Source organism: Scyliorhinus torazame, chromosome 4 (assembly GCF_047496885.1).
Source record: "Scyliorhinus torazame isolate Kashiwa2021f chromosome 4, sScyTor2.1, whole genome shotgun sequence".
NCBI classification, from domain to species: Eukaryota; Metazoa; Chordata; class Chondrichthyes; order Carcharhiniformes; family Scyliorhinidae; genus Scyliorhinus; species Scyliorhinus torazame.
The window spans coordinates 117,177,468-117,197,981 of NC_092710.1; the positions used below are offsets into that span (position 1 = coordinate 117,177,468).

The 20,514-nt window shown below is 51.0% G+C and overlaps 1 protein-coding gene across 1 annotated transcript in view; it reads right to left on the reverse strand.

Annotated features, from left to right (window-relative positions):
* LOC140411422 (pecanex-like protein 2) overlaps positions 1-1,332 on the reverse strand; it is a 429,375-nt gene extending 428,043 nt beyond the window's left edge. Inside the window, exon 1 of the mRNA XM_072500529.1 lies at positions 1,086-1,332. Coding sequence (XP_072356630.1) covers positions 1,086-1,238 — 153 coding nt within the window. The 5' untranslated portion in view covers positions 1,239-1,332. The remainder of the gene's footprint in view (positions 1-1,085) is intronic.
* Between the last annotated feature and the right edge of the window lie 19,182 nt (positions 1,333-20,514).

Genomic DNA, 20,514 nt, shown 5'->3' on the forward strand with positions numbered 1-20,514 from the left:
GGCCGAGAAGAGAGGAGCCAGTGAAAATAAAAGCCAGCAAATCAATCAACTTCTCAGCCCACTCTATTCCTGTGCAGCAAATTCAGCAGAGACTCCCATGCAACTGGCTATACTTAATTAGAGTTGACCACCACGGCACAAACCATCAACTTACAAAACAGAAGGTTGCTATGGCATGTCTAGCTGTATGTAGCAAGACTTCTATCCCCTAACTATATAAAAAGGTCAATATTCCAAATACCAGTCACAAAGTAATTGAGTAGCAGAACAGAACAAAGAGCTGAATGGCCTCCTACTGTTCTTGTACCACCATCTGCTCCAAATCTACTCCAGTTGCCCCCCCCCCCAAAAAAAACCCTTGATCATGGTCACACCCCTCCACCCTATCCATCTGCCCTAGCCCAGACACACTAATCATGCCCCTCACCCCTGCATGGTCCCGCATCCCTATCTCTAATCGAGTCCCCCTCAGCCCTGGCCATGCCTCTCCACCTCTAGTCCCGCCCTCCTGCCCTCTCACCTCACCACGGCCTCGAGCCCATCCTCTCCACTATCCCCCTACCACCATCGCTCGCCCAGCCCAGCCCTGGCCAAACTGTCTCTACACCTGCCTCTCCATTGAGCCGTCTCTCTTGTTGACTCCAACCCTTTACTAGTCCTTCTGGCTCTGCCGCACTCACCCTGACCCCTCCCACCCACCGATTCCCCAGCCCCGCTCCACTCACCCAGACCCCTCCAGCCCCGCCACCCTGGCCCCTCCACCCACCTCCAGCCCCGCCCACCGATCCCCAGCCCCACCCACCCAGACCCCTCCAGCCCCGCCACCCTGGCCCCTCCACCCACCTCCAGCCCCGCCCACCGATTCCCCAGCCCCACCCCACTCACCCAGACCCCTCCAGCCCCGCCCACCGATTCCCCAGCCCCGCCCCACTCACCCAGACCCCTCCAGCCCCGCCCACCGATTCCCCAGCCCCGCCCCACTCACCCAGACCCCTCCAGCCCCGCCCACCGACCCCCAGCCCCGCCCCACTCACCCAGACCCCTCCAGCCCCGCCACCCACCGAGAGCCCCGTCCGGCCACTCACCAGGTGCAAGACAAACGGGGCTCCGAGCAGCGTTATCCATAGGTAAAGGTGGAAGGTGTTGGAGAATCCGCTTTGTTGGGGCTCCAAGTAGCATCCGCCCGTCAGCACCGCCCAAGCGCCCCGCCGAAGGAGGCTGACAAGTTGCCAGCCCATTCCGGAGTCCCCTCAGCTGCGGCCCAGCTCCGGGTCCCGGCCGCACGCCGCCATGTTGCTCACGAGCGGCTGGTGCTCGCCCCCTTCCCGTCATCCTCCGGGCCGCAGCTGGGCGGGTCAACCGCAGGGCCGGGGGGGGAGACTCACCCCCCCCCCCCTGCCCCAGCCTGAGGGGAGCAGTGTGTACCCCCACCCCCAGTCTGAGGGGAGCAATGTGTATCTCATCCCCCCCCCCCCAAGCCTGAAGGGAGTGCATTGTATTCTCCCCCCCCCCTGCCCCAGCCTGAGGGGAGCAGTGCATCCCCACCCCCAGTCTGAGGGGAGCACTGTGTATCTCTTCCCTCCCTCCCTCCCTCCCTCCCCCCCTCCCCCCTGCAGCCTGAAGGGAGTGCTGGGTATTCCCCCCACCTGCTGACTGAGGGCAGCAGTGTGTACCCCACACCCAACCAGAGGGGAGCAGTGTGTACTCCCCAGCCTGAGGGGAGAAGTGTGTACCGCACCCCCAGCCGGAGGGGAGCGGTGTGTACCCCACAACCAGCCAGCGGGGAGCAGTGTGTACCCCCCACTCCCCAGCCTGAGGGGAGAAGTGTGTACCGCACCCCCAGCCGGAGGGGAGCAGTGTGTACCCCACCCCCAGCCTGAGAGGAGCAGTGTGTACCCCTCCCCAGACAGAGGGCAGCAGTGTGTTCCCCACTCCCGGTGTGAGGGGAGCAGTGTGTACCCCCAACCCCCAGCCTGAGGGGAGCAAAGAGTACCCCCACCCCCAGCCTGAGGGGAGCAGTGTGTACCCCCACCCCCAGCCTGAGGGGAGAAGTGTGTACCTCAACCCCAGCCTGAGGGGAGCAGTGTGTACCCCCACCACCAGTGTGAGAGGAGCAGTGTGTATCTCTTCTCACCCATCTGAGGGGAGCAGTGTGTGCCCCACCCCCAGCCTGAGGGCAGCAGAGTGTTCCCCACTCCCGGTGTGAGGGGAGCAGTGTGTACCTCTCCCCAGACAGAGGGGAGCAGTGTGTACCCCACCCCCAGACTGGCTAACCCCTCCACCCAGCCTGAATTGCACAGTCCCCTCACAGTCTGCAACTCCCCCACCCTTTATTAACCCCCACTCAATGTTTCTTCACCCTCCACATCTGATGGGAGCAGTGTGTATCCCCCCTCCTCCATTGTGAGGGGAGCAATGTCTCCCAACGCTCCTAGTGTGAGGGGGGGGGGCTAAATACCCCCACCCCCAGTCTGAGGGGAGCAGTGTGTTCCCCCACCCCCTGTCTGAGAGGAGCAGTGTGTACCACACCCCCAGTCTGAGGGGAGCTGTGTGTACCCCACCCCCAGTCTGAGGGGAGCAGCGTGTACCCACATCCCCAGGCTGAGGGGAGCAGTGTGTACCCCACCCCCAGCCGGAGGGGAGAAGTGTGTACCTCAATCCCACCTGAGGGGAGCAGTGTGTACCCCACCCCCAGTCTGAGGGGAGCAATGTGTATCTCATCCCCCCCCCCCCAAGCCTGAAGGGAGTGCATTGTATTCTCCCCCCCCCTGCCCCAGCCTGAGGGGAGCAGTGCATCCCCACCCCCAGTCTGAGGGGAGCACTGTGTATCTCTTCCCTCCCTCCCTCCCCCCCCCCCCCCCCCCCTCCCCCCTGCAGCCTGAAGGGAGTGCTGGGTATTCCCCCCACCTGCTGACTGAGGGCAGCAGTGTGTACCCCACACCCAACCAGAGGGGAGCAGTGTGTACCCCCCACTCCCCAGCCTGAGGGGAGAAGTGTGTACCGCACCCCCAGCCGGAGGGGAGCAGTGTGTACCCCACAACCAGCCAGCGGGGAGCAGTGTGTACCCCCCACTCCCCAGCCTGAGGGGAGAAGTGTGTACCGCACACCCAGCCGGAGGGGAGCAGTGTGTACCCCACCCCCAGCCTGAGAGGAGCAGTGTGTACCCCTCCCCAGACAGAGGGCAGCAGTGTGTTCCCCACTCCCGGTGTGAGGGGAGCAGTGTGTACCCCCAACCCCCAGCCTGAGGGGAGCAAAGAGTACCCCCACCCCCAGCCTGAGGGGAGCAGTGTGTACCCCCACCCCCAGCCTGAGGGGAGAAGTGTGTACCTCAACCCCAGCCTGAGGGGAGCAGTGTGTACCCCCACCACCAGTGTGAGAGGAGCAGTGTGTATCTCTTCTCACCCATCTGAGGGGAGCAGTGTGTGCCCCACCCCCAGCCTGAGGGCAGCAGAGTGTTCCCCACTCCCGGTGTGAGGGGAGCAGTGTGTACCTCTCCCCAGACAGAGGGGAGCAGTGTGTACCCCACCCCCAGACTGGCTAACCCCTCCACCCAGCCTGAATTGCACAGTCCCCTCACAGTCTGCAACTCCCCCACCCTTTATTAACCCCCACTCAATGTTTCTTCACCCTCCACATCTGATGGGAGCAGTGTGTATCCCCCCTCCTCCATTGTGAGGGGAGCAATGTCTCCCAACGCTCCTAGTGTGAGGGGGGGGGGGCTAAATACCCCCACCCCCAGTCTGAGGGGAGCAGTGTGTTCCCCCACCCCCTGTCTGAGAGGAGCAGTGTGTACCACACCCCCAGTCTGAGGGGAGCTGTGTGTACCCCACCCCCAGTCTGAGGGGAGCAGCGTGTACCCACATCCCCAGGCTGAGGGGAGCAGTGTGTACCCCACCCCCAGCCGGAGGGGAGAAGTGTGTACCTCAATCCCACCTGAGGGGAGCAGTGTGTACCCCACCCCCAGTCTGAGGGGAGCAGTGTGTACCCCATCCCCAGTCTGAGGGGAGCAGTGTGTACCCCATCCCCAGTCTGAGGGCAGCAGTGTGTACCCCAAGCTCAGTCTGAGGGGAGATGTGTGTACCCCACCCCCAGTCTGAGGGGAGCAATGTGTACCCCATCCCCAGTCTGAGGGGAGCAGTGTGTACCCCACCCCCAGTCTGAGGGGAGAAGTGTGTATCCCACCTCCAGCCTGAGGGCAGCAGTGTGTACCCCACCCCCAGCCTGAGGGGAGCAGTGTGTATCCCACCCCCAGCCTGAGGGGAGCAGTGTGTCCCCCACCACCAGTGTGAGAGGAGCAGTGTGTATCTCTTCTCCCCCGTCTGAGGGGAGCAGTGTGTGCCCCACCCCCAGCCTGAGGGCAGCAGTGTGTTCCCCATTCCCGGTGTGAGGGGAGCAGTGTTTACCCCTCCCCAGACAGAGGGGAGCAGTGTGTACCCCACCCCCAGACTGGCTAACCCCTCCACCCAGCCTGAATCGCACAGTCCCCTCCCAGTCTGCAACTCCCTCACCCTTTATTATCCCCCACTCTATGTTTCTTCACCCTCCACATCTGAGGGGAGCAGTGTGTATCCCCCCCCCTCCATTGTGAGGGGAGCAATGTCTCCCAACGTTCCTAGTGTGAGGGGAGCACCCCCAGTCTGAGAGGAGCAGTGTGTACCACACCCCCAGTCTGAGGGGAGCTGTGTGTACCCCACCCCCAGTCTGAGGGGAGCAGTGTGTTCCCCCACCCCCAGTCTAAGGGGAGTAGTGTGTACCCCACCGCCCATCTGAGTAATCCCTCCATCCAGCCTGTACTGCACAGCCCCACTCCAGTCTGCATCTCCCCCCACCCTATATTATCCCCTACGCTGTATGTTTCCCCACCCCAAAAGTCTGAGGGGAGCAGTGTATATCCCCAGTCTGAAGAGAGCAGTGTGTCTCTTTCTCTTCCCCCCCCCCCCTCCCCCCCCCCCCACCAGTCTGAGGGGAGCGGTGTGTACTCCAACCTGAGGGAAGCAGTGTGTACACCAACCTGGGGGAAGCAGTGTGTACTCCAACCTGAGGGGAGCAGTGTGTACTCCAACCTGAGGGGAGCAGTGGGTACCCCCCCCCACCCCCCTCAGCCCAGGTGGAACAGTGTGTACCCCATCCCCAGCCTGAGGGGTGCTGTGTGTAACCACCCCCCCAGCCTGAGGGGAGCTGTGTGTACCCCTGCCTATCAGCCTGAGGGGAGCAGTGTGAACCCCCCCCCCCCCCCCCCCTCAGCCTGGGGGGAGCAGTGTGTACTCCAACCTGAGGGGAGCTGTGTGTGTGTGTGTGTGTGTGTGTCCCTCAGCCTGGGTGGAGCAGTGTGTACCCCATCCCCAGCCTGAGGGGAGAAGTGTGTAACCCCCCCCCCCCCCCAGCCTGAGGGGAGCAGTGCGTACCCCCCTCAGCCTGGGGGGAGCAGTCTGTACTCCAACCTGAGGGGAGCAGTGTGTACCCCCCCCCCCCCTCAGCCTGGGGGGAGCAGTGTGTACCCCATCCCCAGCCTGAGGGAAGCAGTGTGTAACAACCCCCCCCAGCCTGAGGGGAGCAGTGTGTACCCCCCCCCACCCCATCAGCCTGAGGGGAGCAGTGTGTTTCCCAAACTACTGCCACTGCCACATCTCTGAGCCTTTAGTCTGACATCAACCTATCTAACTGCCCAATTTCTTCCCATTTATCAATCTAAAATTGATCTCACTGCTCCACTCTCTCGCCATAACACCACTTTAATCTCAAACAATCCTACTGCATCCCTAGCCCTGTATCAGTCAATTAACAGTCCCCCTCCCCAATCTTTTACTAGCATGCGTCAATCTCAGACTGATCCCATTCCTACTCCACAGTGCTGTACCAATCCCAAACAAATCCACTGCCCCATTCTCTTACCAGCTTCAATTATTGATCTGCCTTCTTTCTTTAAAAAACAAACTACTCCCTGTGGAAAGCACTGTCTGCTACAACCTTGGTGCTTACTCTGGGGTCCAGGTTTTGTTGTCTGTCTTTTTGATTTGTAATGGTGACCCTGGTTATCTAACTTTGCAGATTGTGATATCCGAAATGTTGACTTTAGGCAAAATGGCTGGGAAGTTGCGGTATCACAGTGGCCCCATGAGAGGGCAGCAAGACACTGTGTTAGAATGTGCTATGCTTGTAATGGGGGGTTACACACATTGGGCAAGGTGTTAACCTACCAGCGATGATTTTTTGATTGAGGAGACCTCTCTTTATCTGAAATTTCTTGAGGAGAAGAAAGCTCATGGCACTAGGAAAAGGAAAGCTAAGCATTGGTAAACATTGTGGGGCAGCACGACACAGTGGTTAGCACAGTTGCTTCACAGCTCCAGGGTCCCAGGTTCGATTCCTGGCTTGGGTCACTGTCTGTGCGGAATCTGCACATTCTCCCCGTGTCTGCGTGGGTTTCCTCTGGGTGCTCCGGTTTCCCCCCACGGTCCAAAGATGTGCGGGTTTGGTGGATTGGCTATGCTAAATTGCCTTAGTGTCCAAAAAAAGTTAGATGGGGTTACGGGGATAGGGTGGAGGTGTGGGCTTAGGTAGGGTGCTCTTTCCAAGGGCCAGTGCAGACTCGATGGGCTGAATGGCCTCCTTCTGCACTGTAAATTCTATGATTCTAAGAAAAATGTCTTTTTTCAATCAGGTAGCTGTAAAGAAAGTACAAATTGGAGACAAAGGTGCAGAGGGAACAGGGCGCGGAGGCGTGTCTAGAGAATCTGTATTTTATTTTGCCATAAAATAAAATGGGATGCTATCAAGACTGACTTCACCAGAAGGGCTGGTTACATGGATCTTGGGTACACATATAAATGGAATTCCTCATATCCAGAACGTACCAGGCTGCGAAATCTCCCATTCTCATTTGACCTTGATCTTTCATTGTCAACCTCGATAGCTTAAACTTTTCAGCCTGGCCATAGAACATACAGTGCAGAAGGAGGCCATTCGGCCCATCGAGTCTGCACCAACCCAAATAAGCCCTCACTTCCACCCTATCCCCGTAACCCAATAACCCCTCTTAACCTTTTTGGATACTATGGGCAAATTATCATGGCCAATCCACCTAACCTGCACGTCTTTGGACTGTGGGAGGAAACCGGAGCACCCGGAGGAAACCCACACAGACACGGGGAGAATGTGCAGACTCCGCACAGACAGTGACCCAGCGGGAAATCGAACCTGGGACCCTGGAGCTGTGAAGCAACTGTGCTGACCACCGTGCTACCCCTGAGATGTGGCAGGTACCATTTTTATTGCGTGTAAAGAAGAACTAGGCAGCACCCCAAACTTCTGATAAAGTTATGGCCATGCAGTGGGTGAAAGTCTGATGAAATTCAGAGCATTCTTACATTATGTGTTAACATCTCTCACCCTAACCACCCGTAAGACTATCTGAGATATATCATAAAGTGTCAGATGTAACCCAGTGGGCAGCACGTCTGTCTCTGAATCAGAAGGTTGTGACTTGAAGTTGCATTCCAAGGATTTGAGCACAAAAATCTAGCCTTACCCTCTCGAGCAGTACTAAGGCAAAGCTTGCTGGCATTCAGAAAATACATTAAACCAAAGCTTCTCCAATGGACATAAAAGGTCCCACAGCACCATTTCAAAGAAAAAGCAGGGGCGTTCTTCTCCCAATTCCCACCTATCAATAGTGCCGAGGTGGAGGCAGTTGAAGCTTCAAATTCCTAGGTATGCACATCACTAATAATCTGTCCTGGTCCACCCATGTCATGCTACAATCAAGAAAGCACAACAGCGCCTATACCTCCTCAGGAAACAAAGGAAATTTGGCATGTCTACATTGAATCTTACCAATTTTTGCAGATGCACCATAGAAAGCATCTTATCTGTCTGTATCACAGCTTGGTATGACAACTGTTCAGACCAAGACCGTAAGAAACCACAGAAAGTCATGAACACAGGGCAACGCGGTGACACTGGTTAGCCTCACGGTGCTGAGGACCCAGGTTCGATCCGGCCCCGGGTCACTGTCCGTGTGGTGTTTGTATATTCTCCCTGTGTCTGCATGGGTCTCACCCCCACAACCCAAAAAGATATGTAGGGTATTGGCCACGCTAAATTGCTCCTTAATTGGGGAAAAAGAATTGGGTACTCTAAATTTATTTTTAATAAAAAGAAAGTCGTAAACACAGCCCAGTCCATCATGTGAACCCGCCTCCCATCCATTGACTCTGTCAACACCTCCCGCTGCCTTGGGAAAGTGGGCAGCATAATCAAAGACCCTTCCCACACGAGTTATTCACTCTTCCATCGGGTAGGAGATGCAAAGGTCTGAGAACAAACACTAACAGGTTCAAAACAACTTCTTCCCTGCTGTTAAAAGACTCCTGAATGATCCTCTTTTGGACTGAACTGATCTCTCCATACATCTCTACTGTGTAGCACTGCACTCTATGTTTCACCTGATGCCTATGTATTTATATTGTGTATTTATTGTATTTTTCTTTTTTTTTCAAGATATACTTCTCACTATAGCTTGGTACACATGACAATAAATCCAAATCCATGTCCTACAGAATATTTATCCTTTAACAGACAGCATTAGAACAGATTATCTGGTCATCATATTTCCGTTCATGGGAGCTTTTCTGCATTAGAATACTGATTATACATAGAAAATACTTAATTGGCTGTAAACTGTTTTGTAACATCCTGAATTTGTGAAGGACACTGATATAAATGCAAGTCAGCGCAAAACTTCCCCTTTCCTGATTTGCACTTCTCATTCTTGGTTTTAGTCAAAGCAGCTCTCTGAATTTACCTTGCCAATTCTGCTCATTATCTGATCTGCCTTTATCAATGTCACTTCTGGCTAGAGGATTGAACCCTTCTCTGCCCTGATTGCAGGGTTCTAGATGGTCCACTCGGGAAGGACATAGTGTCAAATCCCTGAATCTTGATACTCCTGCTGACTGAGTTTGAGTTACTACAGCAGTCGAGGTGGGAAGCATACCGCATGGTGTAAAGGCTGAAAACTCAGCATAAGCACCTACACCCCACCCACCCCATCCATTTGGCATAGTTTTGCCATGGGCTAGCATGATTGGTTGTTCAAAAGCTGCAGACAAATATGTGAACATCACTGACAGGAAGCAACTGGGGCGGGCAGGATAATGGATGTGCTCACCCCATGAGAAAAGCTGATATCTGTGCATGCATTTGTCCATATGTGTGTGCATACATGTTACTTGTGTGTCTATACAACTGTTTGCACATACTAGGTTTTTATGCAAGTATGTGCTCATACATGATATGTGTGATGTTCACCCACATGATCTGTGTGCCTGTAAATGCTTGTGTCTATGTGTATTCAAATAGAATACATGGGTGCATGTATTCTATCTAATGTTAAAAAATTACTTGAATCTAGGAGGGGAGGGGGGACTGAGGAGAGCAGACAAGAGCACACATAATGGAGAGGAGCAGAGGGGGAGGGGAGGCAAGGAGGGAACCCAGTGGCGTCGCAGAGAGAGGCATGGGGGCAAAAGGGAGGCGGGGAGGGGCAAAAAGCCCCCCCCCCCCCCCAACCCAACAAAGACAACAACAGGAACCGCAGAAGAGAGGAGCAGAGTACAGTAATACGACACCCAGGGTGAATGTTGGTGCCAGGATAGAACCAGACTACCAACAGTGGAGGAGGAGGGTGGACGAAGAGAATGTGTGTAAAATGTATAAATAAGAAACATCACGACATGTAAATATCAGGTGCAATATATGTTAAATTGTTATTCTGCAAAAACTGGAAAATGCCAATAAAAATATTTCAAAAAAATATTTCAATAAGGCCTTTTTCATTTGTTACTCCTATTTATTCTGAACTATGTTTTTAGTGCTGAAAAAGCATTATTCAGAAGGTGTAATGTAACTAAATTTAACTGGTTCATCTTTCCCACAAAGGTTGGTATTCATACCGTTCCGAGTTTTGCTAAATTGTGCAGCAGCTTTGAATGTTGAGACGGACTCCAGATGTGTAAAGCAGAATGTACTGGACTAAGGTAGTTGATTGTGGAGTGAAGGGGAGGGCTACACAAGAGGCCAGAGTCAGAGTATCCAAGAATTTGGAAAGGAGCAGGGCTGGAGGAGGTTACAGAGTTCGGGAGGGCCAAGTTTATGGAGGAATCTGAACACCGTTGAGAGTTCAATTGAAGGTGTGGTGGACCAAAAGTTGATGCAAGTGAACAAGGGAATGTACTTGGATGGTGTGACTTGGATTTTGTGTTACGCTGATGCAAATTTTTCAGGATCATTATTGATGTATACTGTTGAAGAAAAACAGAATGAGTCGTCACATCACAATATTTGTGGCAATTAAGGAATCAAATTACTGCATTCCAGTTAGGGCAGGAATGATATGGAGGAAGAGGGTGTTTCATGAAGAATTCTGAGACACAGGAGGGTAGCAGAACCAATCTGAAGCACTGAGTGCGAGAGGAGGAGGAGTCTGACACACAAAGCAACTTGAGGTGGAATGAAACATGCCTGTTGAAGCATTCTTGAGGCCCCTATCCCAGTCAGTCTGTCAGCTCGTCTTTATTGTTTAGTCTGGCTCCTGGATTTTAAAAACTCAATAAAAACTGGATTCCACATCAAAGAAAATCGAGCTTTTGATATGCATGGAGTTCTAATCTTGAGATCTGCTCTTTACTGCTGGAGGAACACTTCCTTTTATTATTTTAGGAACAAGGATAGTGCTAGGAAACTCAGATATTCTGTCTCGATCTTGATCTGTCTGCCCTCTCAGATGGGTGTAAAAGATCTCAAGGTGCTATTTCGAGGAAGAGCAGGGGGGTTATTCCCAGTGTCCTGGCCAGTCTGTATCTCTTAATCGGTTGTAAAGTGTCTTAAGATGTCCTGGGATGATGAAAGGCACTAAAGAAATGGAAGTCTCCTTGTCAATGGAGAGGTTTGGAAAGTGATAGTGCATTGGGGAGGCAGCAGGAACGAGCAGGATTAGATGGATAGAACCATCACAAGCATAATGGGCTTCCTCTTGTGCTGCAGCAATCTATCAACAATCTTGTGCAATACTGGTGAGTGACAAAGTGAAAAAGAGTAAAGTCTGTGGGGTGAATGTTGCCAATGCCCACCCAATGGAGAAAAAAAGTGAGTAGGTATAAACATTTTTTTTCTTTTGTTTGAGCATGAAAAATTGGTAACAATCACCCCACAGAATTCTCAGCAGGATAGTTGCTTTTAATTGAACTAATGTCATCTTCAATTATCAGAATGTCTAGTTCTAAAGATCAAGATGTCAAATCAGTTTGAATAGAGGTCAGAGGTAGTTGGCGTGGCACGGTGGAGCAATGCTTAGCACTGCTGCCTCACGGTGCCGAGAACCCGGGTTCAATCCTAGCCCCAGGTCACTGACCGTGTGGAGTTTTCACATTCTCCCTGTGTCTGCTTGGGTCTCACCCCCCACAACCCAAAGATGTGCCTGGTAGGTGAATTGCCCATCCTTAATTGGAGAAAAAAACGATATGAGTACTCTAAATTTATTTTAAAAAAGAGATGAGGTAGTAAAAGTAAGAAGTCACTTGTGGGAGTAATTTGTATTCCCCTAACAGGAAATACACTGTAGGATGGAGTATAAAGGAAAAAATAATAGGAGCTTGTGCCAAAGATACGGTAATAATCATGGGTGATTTTAATCTACATATGGATTGGACCAATCAGATTGGTAAAGGTAGTCTGGAAGAGGAGTTCATAAGAGTATTTTAGTAACTGTTTCTTTCAGCAGCATATTCTACAACCAACCAGAGAGCAGGCTATTCTAGACTTAGTAATATGCCACAAGAAGTGGCATCATAGTGAAAATCCTAGGTAACAGTGATCATAATATGATTGAATTTCACATTAAGTTTAAGGGAGAGAAGAATGGGTTCAAGAGCAGTGTTTTTAATTGAAATAAGAACAAATATGAGTGTATGGAAAGAGATCTGGCTAAAGTGAACTGGGAAATTAGATGAAAGGATAGGTCAGTGGCAGATATTCAAAGAGATATTTCAAAAAAATCAACAGGGACACATTCCAGTGAGAAAGAAAAAGGCTAGGGGAAGGATGCACGCTCAGGAGGGTAGGGGCAAAGTCAGGAGGAGGGGACCTAGCCAAAACTAGGGACTTGCTGAGAAATATAAATTGTAATGGATGTATAGAGTGAGTGGCAACCAATGTATATAGTTTCAAAGGGTCATCTGACTCGAAACAGTAGTTATTTTCTCTCCCTACAGATGCTACCAGACCTACTGAGATTTTCCAGTATGTTATCTTTGGTTTCAGATTCCAGCATCCGCAGTAATTTGCTTTTATATAGTTTCTGTGTATGTTCACGTTCATCTGTGCTTGTATAAAAAGAAAACCCCGAAACAAAAACATTTAAAAAAATACACTATGCCTCGGTTAATAACGGCAAGTATCCCATATTCCTTCTTAAGCCCATTATCTACCTGTTCTGCTGTCTTCAGGGATCAATGGACATGCACCCCAATCTCTGATCCTCTTTACTTCCTAGCATCCTACCATTCATTGTGTACTGCCTTGCATTTTCTTGTCCTCCCATAAAGCATTACATCACACTTTTCAGGGTTAAATTCAGAATGGGCAAAGAAGTGGCAGGTGGAATACAATGTGGAAAATTGTGAGGTTATGTACTTTGGAAGGAGGAATGGAGGCAGAAACTATTTTCTAAATGGGGAAATGCTTAGGAAGTCAGAAGCACAAAGGAACTTGGAAGTCCTTGTTCAAGATTCTCTTCAGGTTAACATAAAGATGCAGTCGGCAGTTAGGAAGGCAAATGCAATGTTAGCATTCATATTGAGAGGGCTAGAATACAAGAACGGGGATGTACCTCTGAGGATATAAAAGGGTCTGGTCAGACCCCATTTGGAGTATTGTGAGCAGGCCACTTATAGGCTTCTTGATCAGTCTCCTATGCGGGACGTTGTCAAAAGTTTTACTGAAGTCCATGTAGACTACATCAACTACACAGCCGTCATCTGCACACCTAGTCACTGATGTGTTGGGTAGGCTGGGTCGATGTGAACTGCACTTGATGCAGTGTAGCGAGAGACAGACCTCCAACACTTAATAAGATGCAACACGATTTTATTTAACATCTAAACTATTATACATGTTCAACTGTGGGTTGACACTATGCTGACTTGGCTGGAGACCTGATACTAGCCTAACCAGACTTACTAGCTACCACATGGTGTTTGCACTGGCCAGCTCACTAACTCTGACTGTCTCAGAGGCTGGGTCCCGTGAGAGCGGAAAAACTGGTGCCCTCTGGCTTTATAGTGGCCGTGTCCAGTCTTGTGATTGGCTGCTCTGTTCTGTGTGCTTACTGGTCATCCTGTGTGTCAATCACTGCCTGTCTGCACTCCATTGTATACATAGATGTATATTATGACATCCCCCCCTTTTTTTTTTGTTCTGTATTGTGTGTGTTAAGATAATAAATATTAAGGTGCATGTGCGTGTGGATATACAGAATGTGCTAAAATGACCTTATGTACACAGGAAGGTGTCGCTAGTACAGATATAGGGCAGATGAAACGGTAACAACGATATTTACAGAGGTCAAAACGATAAGGTAACACAGTTGTGCAAAAGTTCAGTCTATAAGTTTAGTCTCTGCAGAGGGCGACAAATTCTGGTTGACCGTCTCAAGGGTGGATCAGGGGCCGCCTACACTTGGATAGGCAGGACCGCCGCCAATGCGGTGGTCGCAGAAGTCAGCAGGATTGCTGGTAGATCGGTGGCCTCGTTGTAGGGCACGTCCGGAGGAAGAATTGTGTGAGGCTGGACATCATGGTTAGGTGGCGGGCGTGGAACTCTGCGCAGCGCCTGTCTGTTGCGTTGTAGGAAGGTCTAATGCAGGTAGGGAATATACAGTGAATGGTAGAACCCTCAAGAGTATTGAAAGTCAAAGTGATCTAGGAGTACAGGTCCACATGTCACTGAAAGGGGCAACACAGGTGGAGAAGGTAGTCAAGAAGGCATACGGCATGCTTGCCTTCATTGGCCGGGGCATTGAGTATAAGAATTGGCAAGTCATGTTGCAGCTGTATAGAACCTTAGTTAGGCCACACTTGGAGTATAGTGTTCAATTCTGGTCGCCACACTACCAGAAGGATGTGGAGGCTTTAGAGAGGGTGCAGAAGAGATTTACCAGAATGTTGCCTGGTATGGAGGGCATTAGCTATGAGGAGCAGTTGAATAAACTCGGTTTGTTCTCACTGGAACGAAGGAGGTTGAGGGGCGACCTGATAGAGGTCTACAAAATTATGAGGGGCATAGACAGAGTGGATAGTCAGAGGCTTTTCCCCAGGGTAAAGGGGTCAATTACTAGGGGGCATAGGTTTAAGGTGAGAGGGGCAAGGTTTAGAGTAGATGTACGAGGCAAGTTTTTTACGCAGAGGGTAGTGGGTGCCTGGAACTCGTTACCGGAGGAGGTGGTGGAAGCAGGGACGATAGTGACATTTAAGGGGCATCTTGACAAATACATGAATAGGATGGGAATAGAGGGATACGGACCCAGGAAGTGTAGAAGATTGTAGTTTAGTCGGGCAGCATGGTCGGCACGGGCTTGGAGGGCCGAAGGGCCTGTTCCTGTGCTGTACATTTCTTTGTTCTTTGAGCCATCAGCCATGCGGACGAGGAACGATCTCGGGGCCACTTGTTTGACCACCACAGCTGTGGCGGACCAGCCGCCGTCAGGCAACTGCACACGAACACGATCAGTTGGGACCAGCTCGGGGAGATCTGTGGCATGAGCGTCGTATGCTGATTTCTGCTGGGCCCGAGACTGCTGCATCTTTTGTATGACCGTGAGGTGGTCAAGGTCTGGAACATGGATGGCTGGAACCGTGGTTCTCAGAGTGCGATTCATGATCATCTGCGCGGGAGACAACCCAGTGGACAGCGGGGATGATCTGTATGCCAGCAGCGTCAGGTTGAAGTCGGAGCCTGAGTCTGCAGCATTGCAAAGTAATCTCTTGACGATATGAACCCCTTTTTCGGCCTTCCCGTTTGACTGCGGGTAATGGGGGCTGGAGGTTGCGTGACGAAAGTTGTATAGGCGGGCAAAATCAGACCATTCCTGGCTGTAAAAACAGGGACCGTTGTCACTCATCAGCGTGAGCGGTATCCCATGCCTGGCAAACGTTTCTTTGCATGCTTTAATCACCGCCTTCGATGTGAGGTCGGACAGTTTCACCACTTCAGGGTAATTGGAGAAGTAGTCGACCATGAGGACATAGTCACACCCCTTGGCGTGGAAAAGGTCGACACCGACTTTGGACCATGGGAAGGTCACTATCTCATGTTGCTGCAGAGTTTCTTTGGGTTGAGCTGGATGAAATTTCTGACAAGTGGGGCAGTTGAGGACCGTGTTGGCAATGTCCTGGCTGATGCCCGGCCAATAGACTGCCTCTCGAGCTATGCGTCGACATTTCTCGACCCCCAGGTGACCCTCATGGAGTTGGCCGAGCACCATAGCTCGCATGCTCTGCGGAATCAAAATCCAATCGAGCTTCATGAGGATGCCGTCCACCGCCGTCAGGTCGTCCTTGACGTTGTAAAACTGGGGACACTGTCCCTTCTGCCAGCCATTCATGAGGTGCTGCATCACACGCTGTAGCAGAGGATCCTTGGCCGTTTCCTCATGAATTTGGATGACCCTCGCATCAGTGGCCGGAAGATTGGAGGCACACAATTGCACCTGCGCATCGATTTGGCAGACAAAGTCAGTTTGTTCACACGGTGTGGCGATAGACCTGGAAAGGGCATCTACAACAATGAGTTCTTTGCCTGGCTTGTAGACAAGTTCAAAGTCATAGCGGCGTAGCTTGAGAAGGATTTGTTGTAAACGAGGCGTCATGTCATTCAAATCCTTCTGGATTATGTGGACTAGTGGTCCGTCTCAACCGTGAATTTTGGGAGGCCATACACATAGTCGTGAAATTTGTCGATTCCCGTTAGGAGGCTCAGGCATTCCTCCTCCATCTGAGCGTACCGTTGCTCAGTGGGCATCATGGCTCTGGAGGCATACGCAACTGGGCCCATGAGGAGGAGTCATCCCATTGGAGGAGCACCGCCCCATTACTGCCCTGGTTCGCGTCAGTGGATATTTTGGTCTCTTTGGTAGGGTCGAAGAACGCCAGAACCGGGGCTGTGGTGAGTTTTGCCCTCAGCTCACGCCATTTGTTCTCATGAGCGGGCAGCCACTGGAATTCCTTCGACTTTTTGACGAGATGGCGGAGGGCTGTGGTGTGTGCCACCATGTTGGGAATGAACTTCCCGAGGAAGTTGACCATCCCTAGAAAGCGGAGGACTGCCTTCTTGTCCTTTGGGGTCTTCATGGCGTTGATCGCCGAGACCTTGTCAGCATCTGGAGATGTGGTCACCAAGGAATTTGATTTCTGATTGACCGAACGAGCACTTGGCTCTGTTTAGTCGGAGGCCATACTCATGGATTCTGTGGAATGCCTGCTTGAGGCGATCGATGTGTTCTTGAGGAGTTGTGGACCAGATTATGACATCGTCAACATACACGCGCACCCCCTCGATACCCTCCATCATCTGTTCCATGATGTGGTGAAATACCTCTGAGGCAGAGATGATGCCAAAAGGCATCCGGTTGTAGCAGTAGCGACCGAACGGGGTATTGAATGTGCACAGCTTGCAACTGGATGCATCCAGCTGTATTTGCCAGAACCCCTTGAAGGCGTCCAGCTTCGTAAAGAGTTTGGCATAAGCCATCTCGCTGGTCAACTCCTCTCGTTTTGGTAGCGAGTAATGTTCCCTCATGGTGTTGCAGTTTAAATCCTTGGGGTCGATGCAGATTCGAAGCTCCACTAACGGGCTTCTTGATGCAGACCATGGAGCTGACCCAGTCAGTGGGTTCTGTTACCTTTGATATGATGCCCTGGTCCTGGAGGTCCTGTAACTGCTGCTTGAGGCGGTCCTTGAGGGGAGCCGGCACCCAACGTGGTGCGTGGATCACAGGGCTGGTGTTCGGTTTGAGCAGGATTTTGTATCGGTATGGGAGTGTGCCCATTCCATCGAACACACTGTGGTACTGCGTGATGATGTCATCAATTTCAGCCGGAAGTTCTCATCAGGTGAGACCGTCGCCTGTGAGGATGACATGGTGTGGACTAGCTGAACCAAGTTCAGGAGTTTGCAGGCCCGAGCACCGAGCAGGGATCTCTGTTAGGTCCCACGATCTCAAATCGCAGTGTCGCTTTAAATGACTTATTGGAAACTCCGAGTTGGCATGAGCCACTGGCAGCTATGGCATTGCCATTGTAGTCAAGGAGCTGGCAGGCCGGTGGAAGAATGCTTGGTCGGGCCCGGATGGTGTCGAGATCGGATTTGGAGATGAGGTTCGCCGATGCGCCGGTGTCCAGTTTGAACCGGATGTGAGCCTTGTTGACTGTGAGGACAGCACACCACTCGTCGTCGGGATCCACGCTGAGGATTGGGAGGTGCTTCGCTGTCTTGGAGAAAGGCAGCACATGCTTCGTAATGATGCCCACCCGGTATGGAGATTTGAGGCACGCAGCATCAGGATCTGTTGGGCTGTCGGGGTCGGAGTCTGGCATGGCCTGTTGTATTGAACGGATGCTTCACCGCCACGGCTGGGATTGCTGGATGCTGGGCAGTGGAGCAGATCTGCAAAGGGCTGCGTAGTGGCCAAGCTTGCCACACTGTAGACACCGTCGTGATTTTGCCGGACATTGCCACTTTAAATGGGCGGAGCCACAATTCGGACACGTCATGACGCCAACGTCAGCGCGTTCCGCGCGCCACATGCGCAGTGCAGTCGAATGACATACGCACCTGCGCAGTCTGGTCGTCGGTCTCGCCGTCCCCTCGGTTGTGGCGCGCTTGCGCAGGAGCCCGGGAAAAGCGCGCGGAATGGCCACTCTCGTCGATACTTAGGCCCTGCATTTGTGCGATGGCCTGAACCCGTTCCGTCTCGTGGGAGGTTAGCTTTGCCGTTTCTGCCGCCCTGATGTGGGAGTACCGATTGTTAGCAGGTTCGTGGAGCACGCACGTTTCGATGGTGATGGTGAGAGTGAGCTGCTTGACTTTCAGGAGCTGCTGGTGAAGGGAATCGGAGTGGACCCCGAAAACGATCTGATCCCGGATCATGGAATCAGTGGTCGAGTCATAGTTACATGACTGCGCGAGGGTGCGGAGATGGGTCAGAAAGGATTGAAAAGGTTCATCCTTACCCTGAAGCCTCTGCTGGAAAACATTCAACGCTCTCATTCACCTCAATGTCGCAGTGGCTGTCGAACTTCAGTAGGACTGTTTTAAATTTCGTGTTGTCTTCGCCTTCAGCGAATGTAAGGGAGTTGTAGATGTGGATGGCGTGGTCCCCGGCTGTGGAGAGTAATAGTGCGATCTTCCTGGCGTCCGATGCGGCCTCGAGGTCGGTGGCTTCTCGGTAGAGTTGGAACTATTGTTTGAAGATCTTCCAATTTGCACCGAGATTGCCGGCGTTGTGGAGCTGTGGAGGAGGGCGGACGTTTTCCATGTTAATCTATGACAATCTATGATGTCACCGGATGGCTGTTTCCTGGTCAATGCTGATTCACTCAAGGTAGGTCCGTCAATTTTCAGCATCACTCACTGATACCATGATGTGTTGGGTAGGCTGGGCCGATGTGGACTTCACTTGATGCAGTGTAGCGAGAGACATACCTCCAGCACTTAAGATGCAACACGATTTTATTTAACATTTAAACTATTATACATGTTTAACTGTGGGTTGACACTATGCTGACTTGACTGGAGACCTGATAGTGGCCTAACCAGACTTACTAGCTACCACACGGTGTTTGCATTGGTCAGCTCACTAACTCTGACTGTCTCAGAGGCTGGGTCCCGAGAGAGCGGGAAAACTGGTGTTTATAGTGGTTGTGTCCTGTCTGGTGATTGGCTGCTCTGTTCTGTGTGCTTACTAGTCATCCTGTGTGTCAATCACTGCCTGTCTGCACTCCATTGTATACATAGATGTATATTATGACAGTCACCTCCTTGAAAAATGTAATCAAATTTGTTAGACATGATCTCCCCTTGAGAAAGCCATGCTGACGATCCTTTATTAATCCTTGCCTCTCCAAGCAGAGATTAATTCTGTCCTTCAGAATTGTTTCTAATAATGTCCCTATCACTGGTGTTAGACTGACTGGTCTATAATTCCCTGGTTTTTCCCTACTTCTCTTCTTAACTACTTCCCTTCACACCCTGTATACTCAAGCCAAAATCATCAACACTTACATCAAAAAAGGTGCAGTGGTCCCAATGCCGACTTAATGTTTTCAGTATCTTATATATCAATATATAAACACTGTAAGTTAATGTATTTTTGGGATGAGTTGTCTTTTGGTCTCTCTGAAGGGGATTGGTGTTGGGAGGCAGTGGGGTTCTCAGACTCTGCCAGCCAGACTCAGACCATAGCAGCTCAGTGAAGTGGCAAATCCATCTTCACCCCATGAACATGTTCAGCAGGAACAACAAATTCATTGTGGGAAATAAGAGGTGAAAATAAATATTCTTTAGAATCAAGCTTGCCTCACCTGGCAGCAACCCTCTCCTGATTCAGATGTGAGTGAATTTAAGCCTCACTCTATACAGGCTGATTCTGATTTGGGCAAACTTTGTAAATAATGAAGGTACTGGATGGTGTTTGTGTGAACCAATTTTTTGACTGTTAAGAAGGACCAGAGATGATGCAAGTTATGTAAAGATGATGGAGGTTGAATTTTTGGCAGTTTTTCTTTTCCCAGAGAACAGTGGACCTCTGGAATAGGCTGCCAGCTCATGCTATGAGCACTGATTCATTGAATTTCTTGATGTTAGATTTGGACCTGTTTCTGGCTGGAGTGAAGACCACCATACAAGAGGTTGGTACCTGGTCTTGTAAATCAGGGTCAGCATGATCTCTCGGACTGGCTTCCATTGCCTAAAGGGGCTAGAGAGAAATTTTCTAGTTTCTTTTTTCCCTAATTGGCCAGTTTCAACTTTATTTTGTTGCTTTTACCCATGAGATCACACAGTCCTGACTAGGTTGGGGAGTGAAGGATAAAGCATGGCAAACCTCTGGGACAGGCTGGATGGCCAAGTAGATATTTTCCTGTGCTGTTTGCATGAATCACATTTTGGATCTTGTGGTAAATCAATACTCAAATGACTAGTTTGCTACTTTACACTTCTTCTTGTACCAGGTTTAATCACCAAAAATCTAAGCACCTTTTAAAAATGCACGCGGCCTATCTAGAGTACAATCTAGAGTTGAAAAAATCCTGGGTTTGCTTGGAATGCAGCACTCTGACGCAGTCAAAAGCATTCTTAGCATTACACTTGTGTCAACATGCTCAAAACTCCGGTAAGAAATCTAAGCAATTTGTAATTAATCCCTTTCAACCAATGACATCAGAGGAAACAACTTTTTTTATC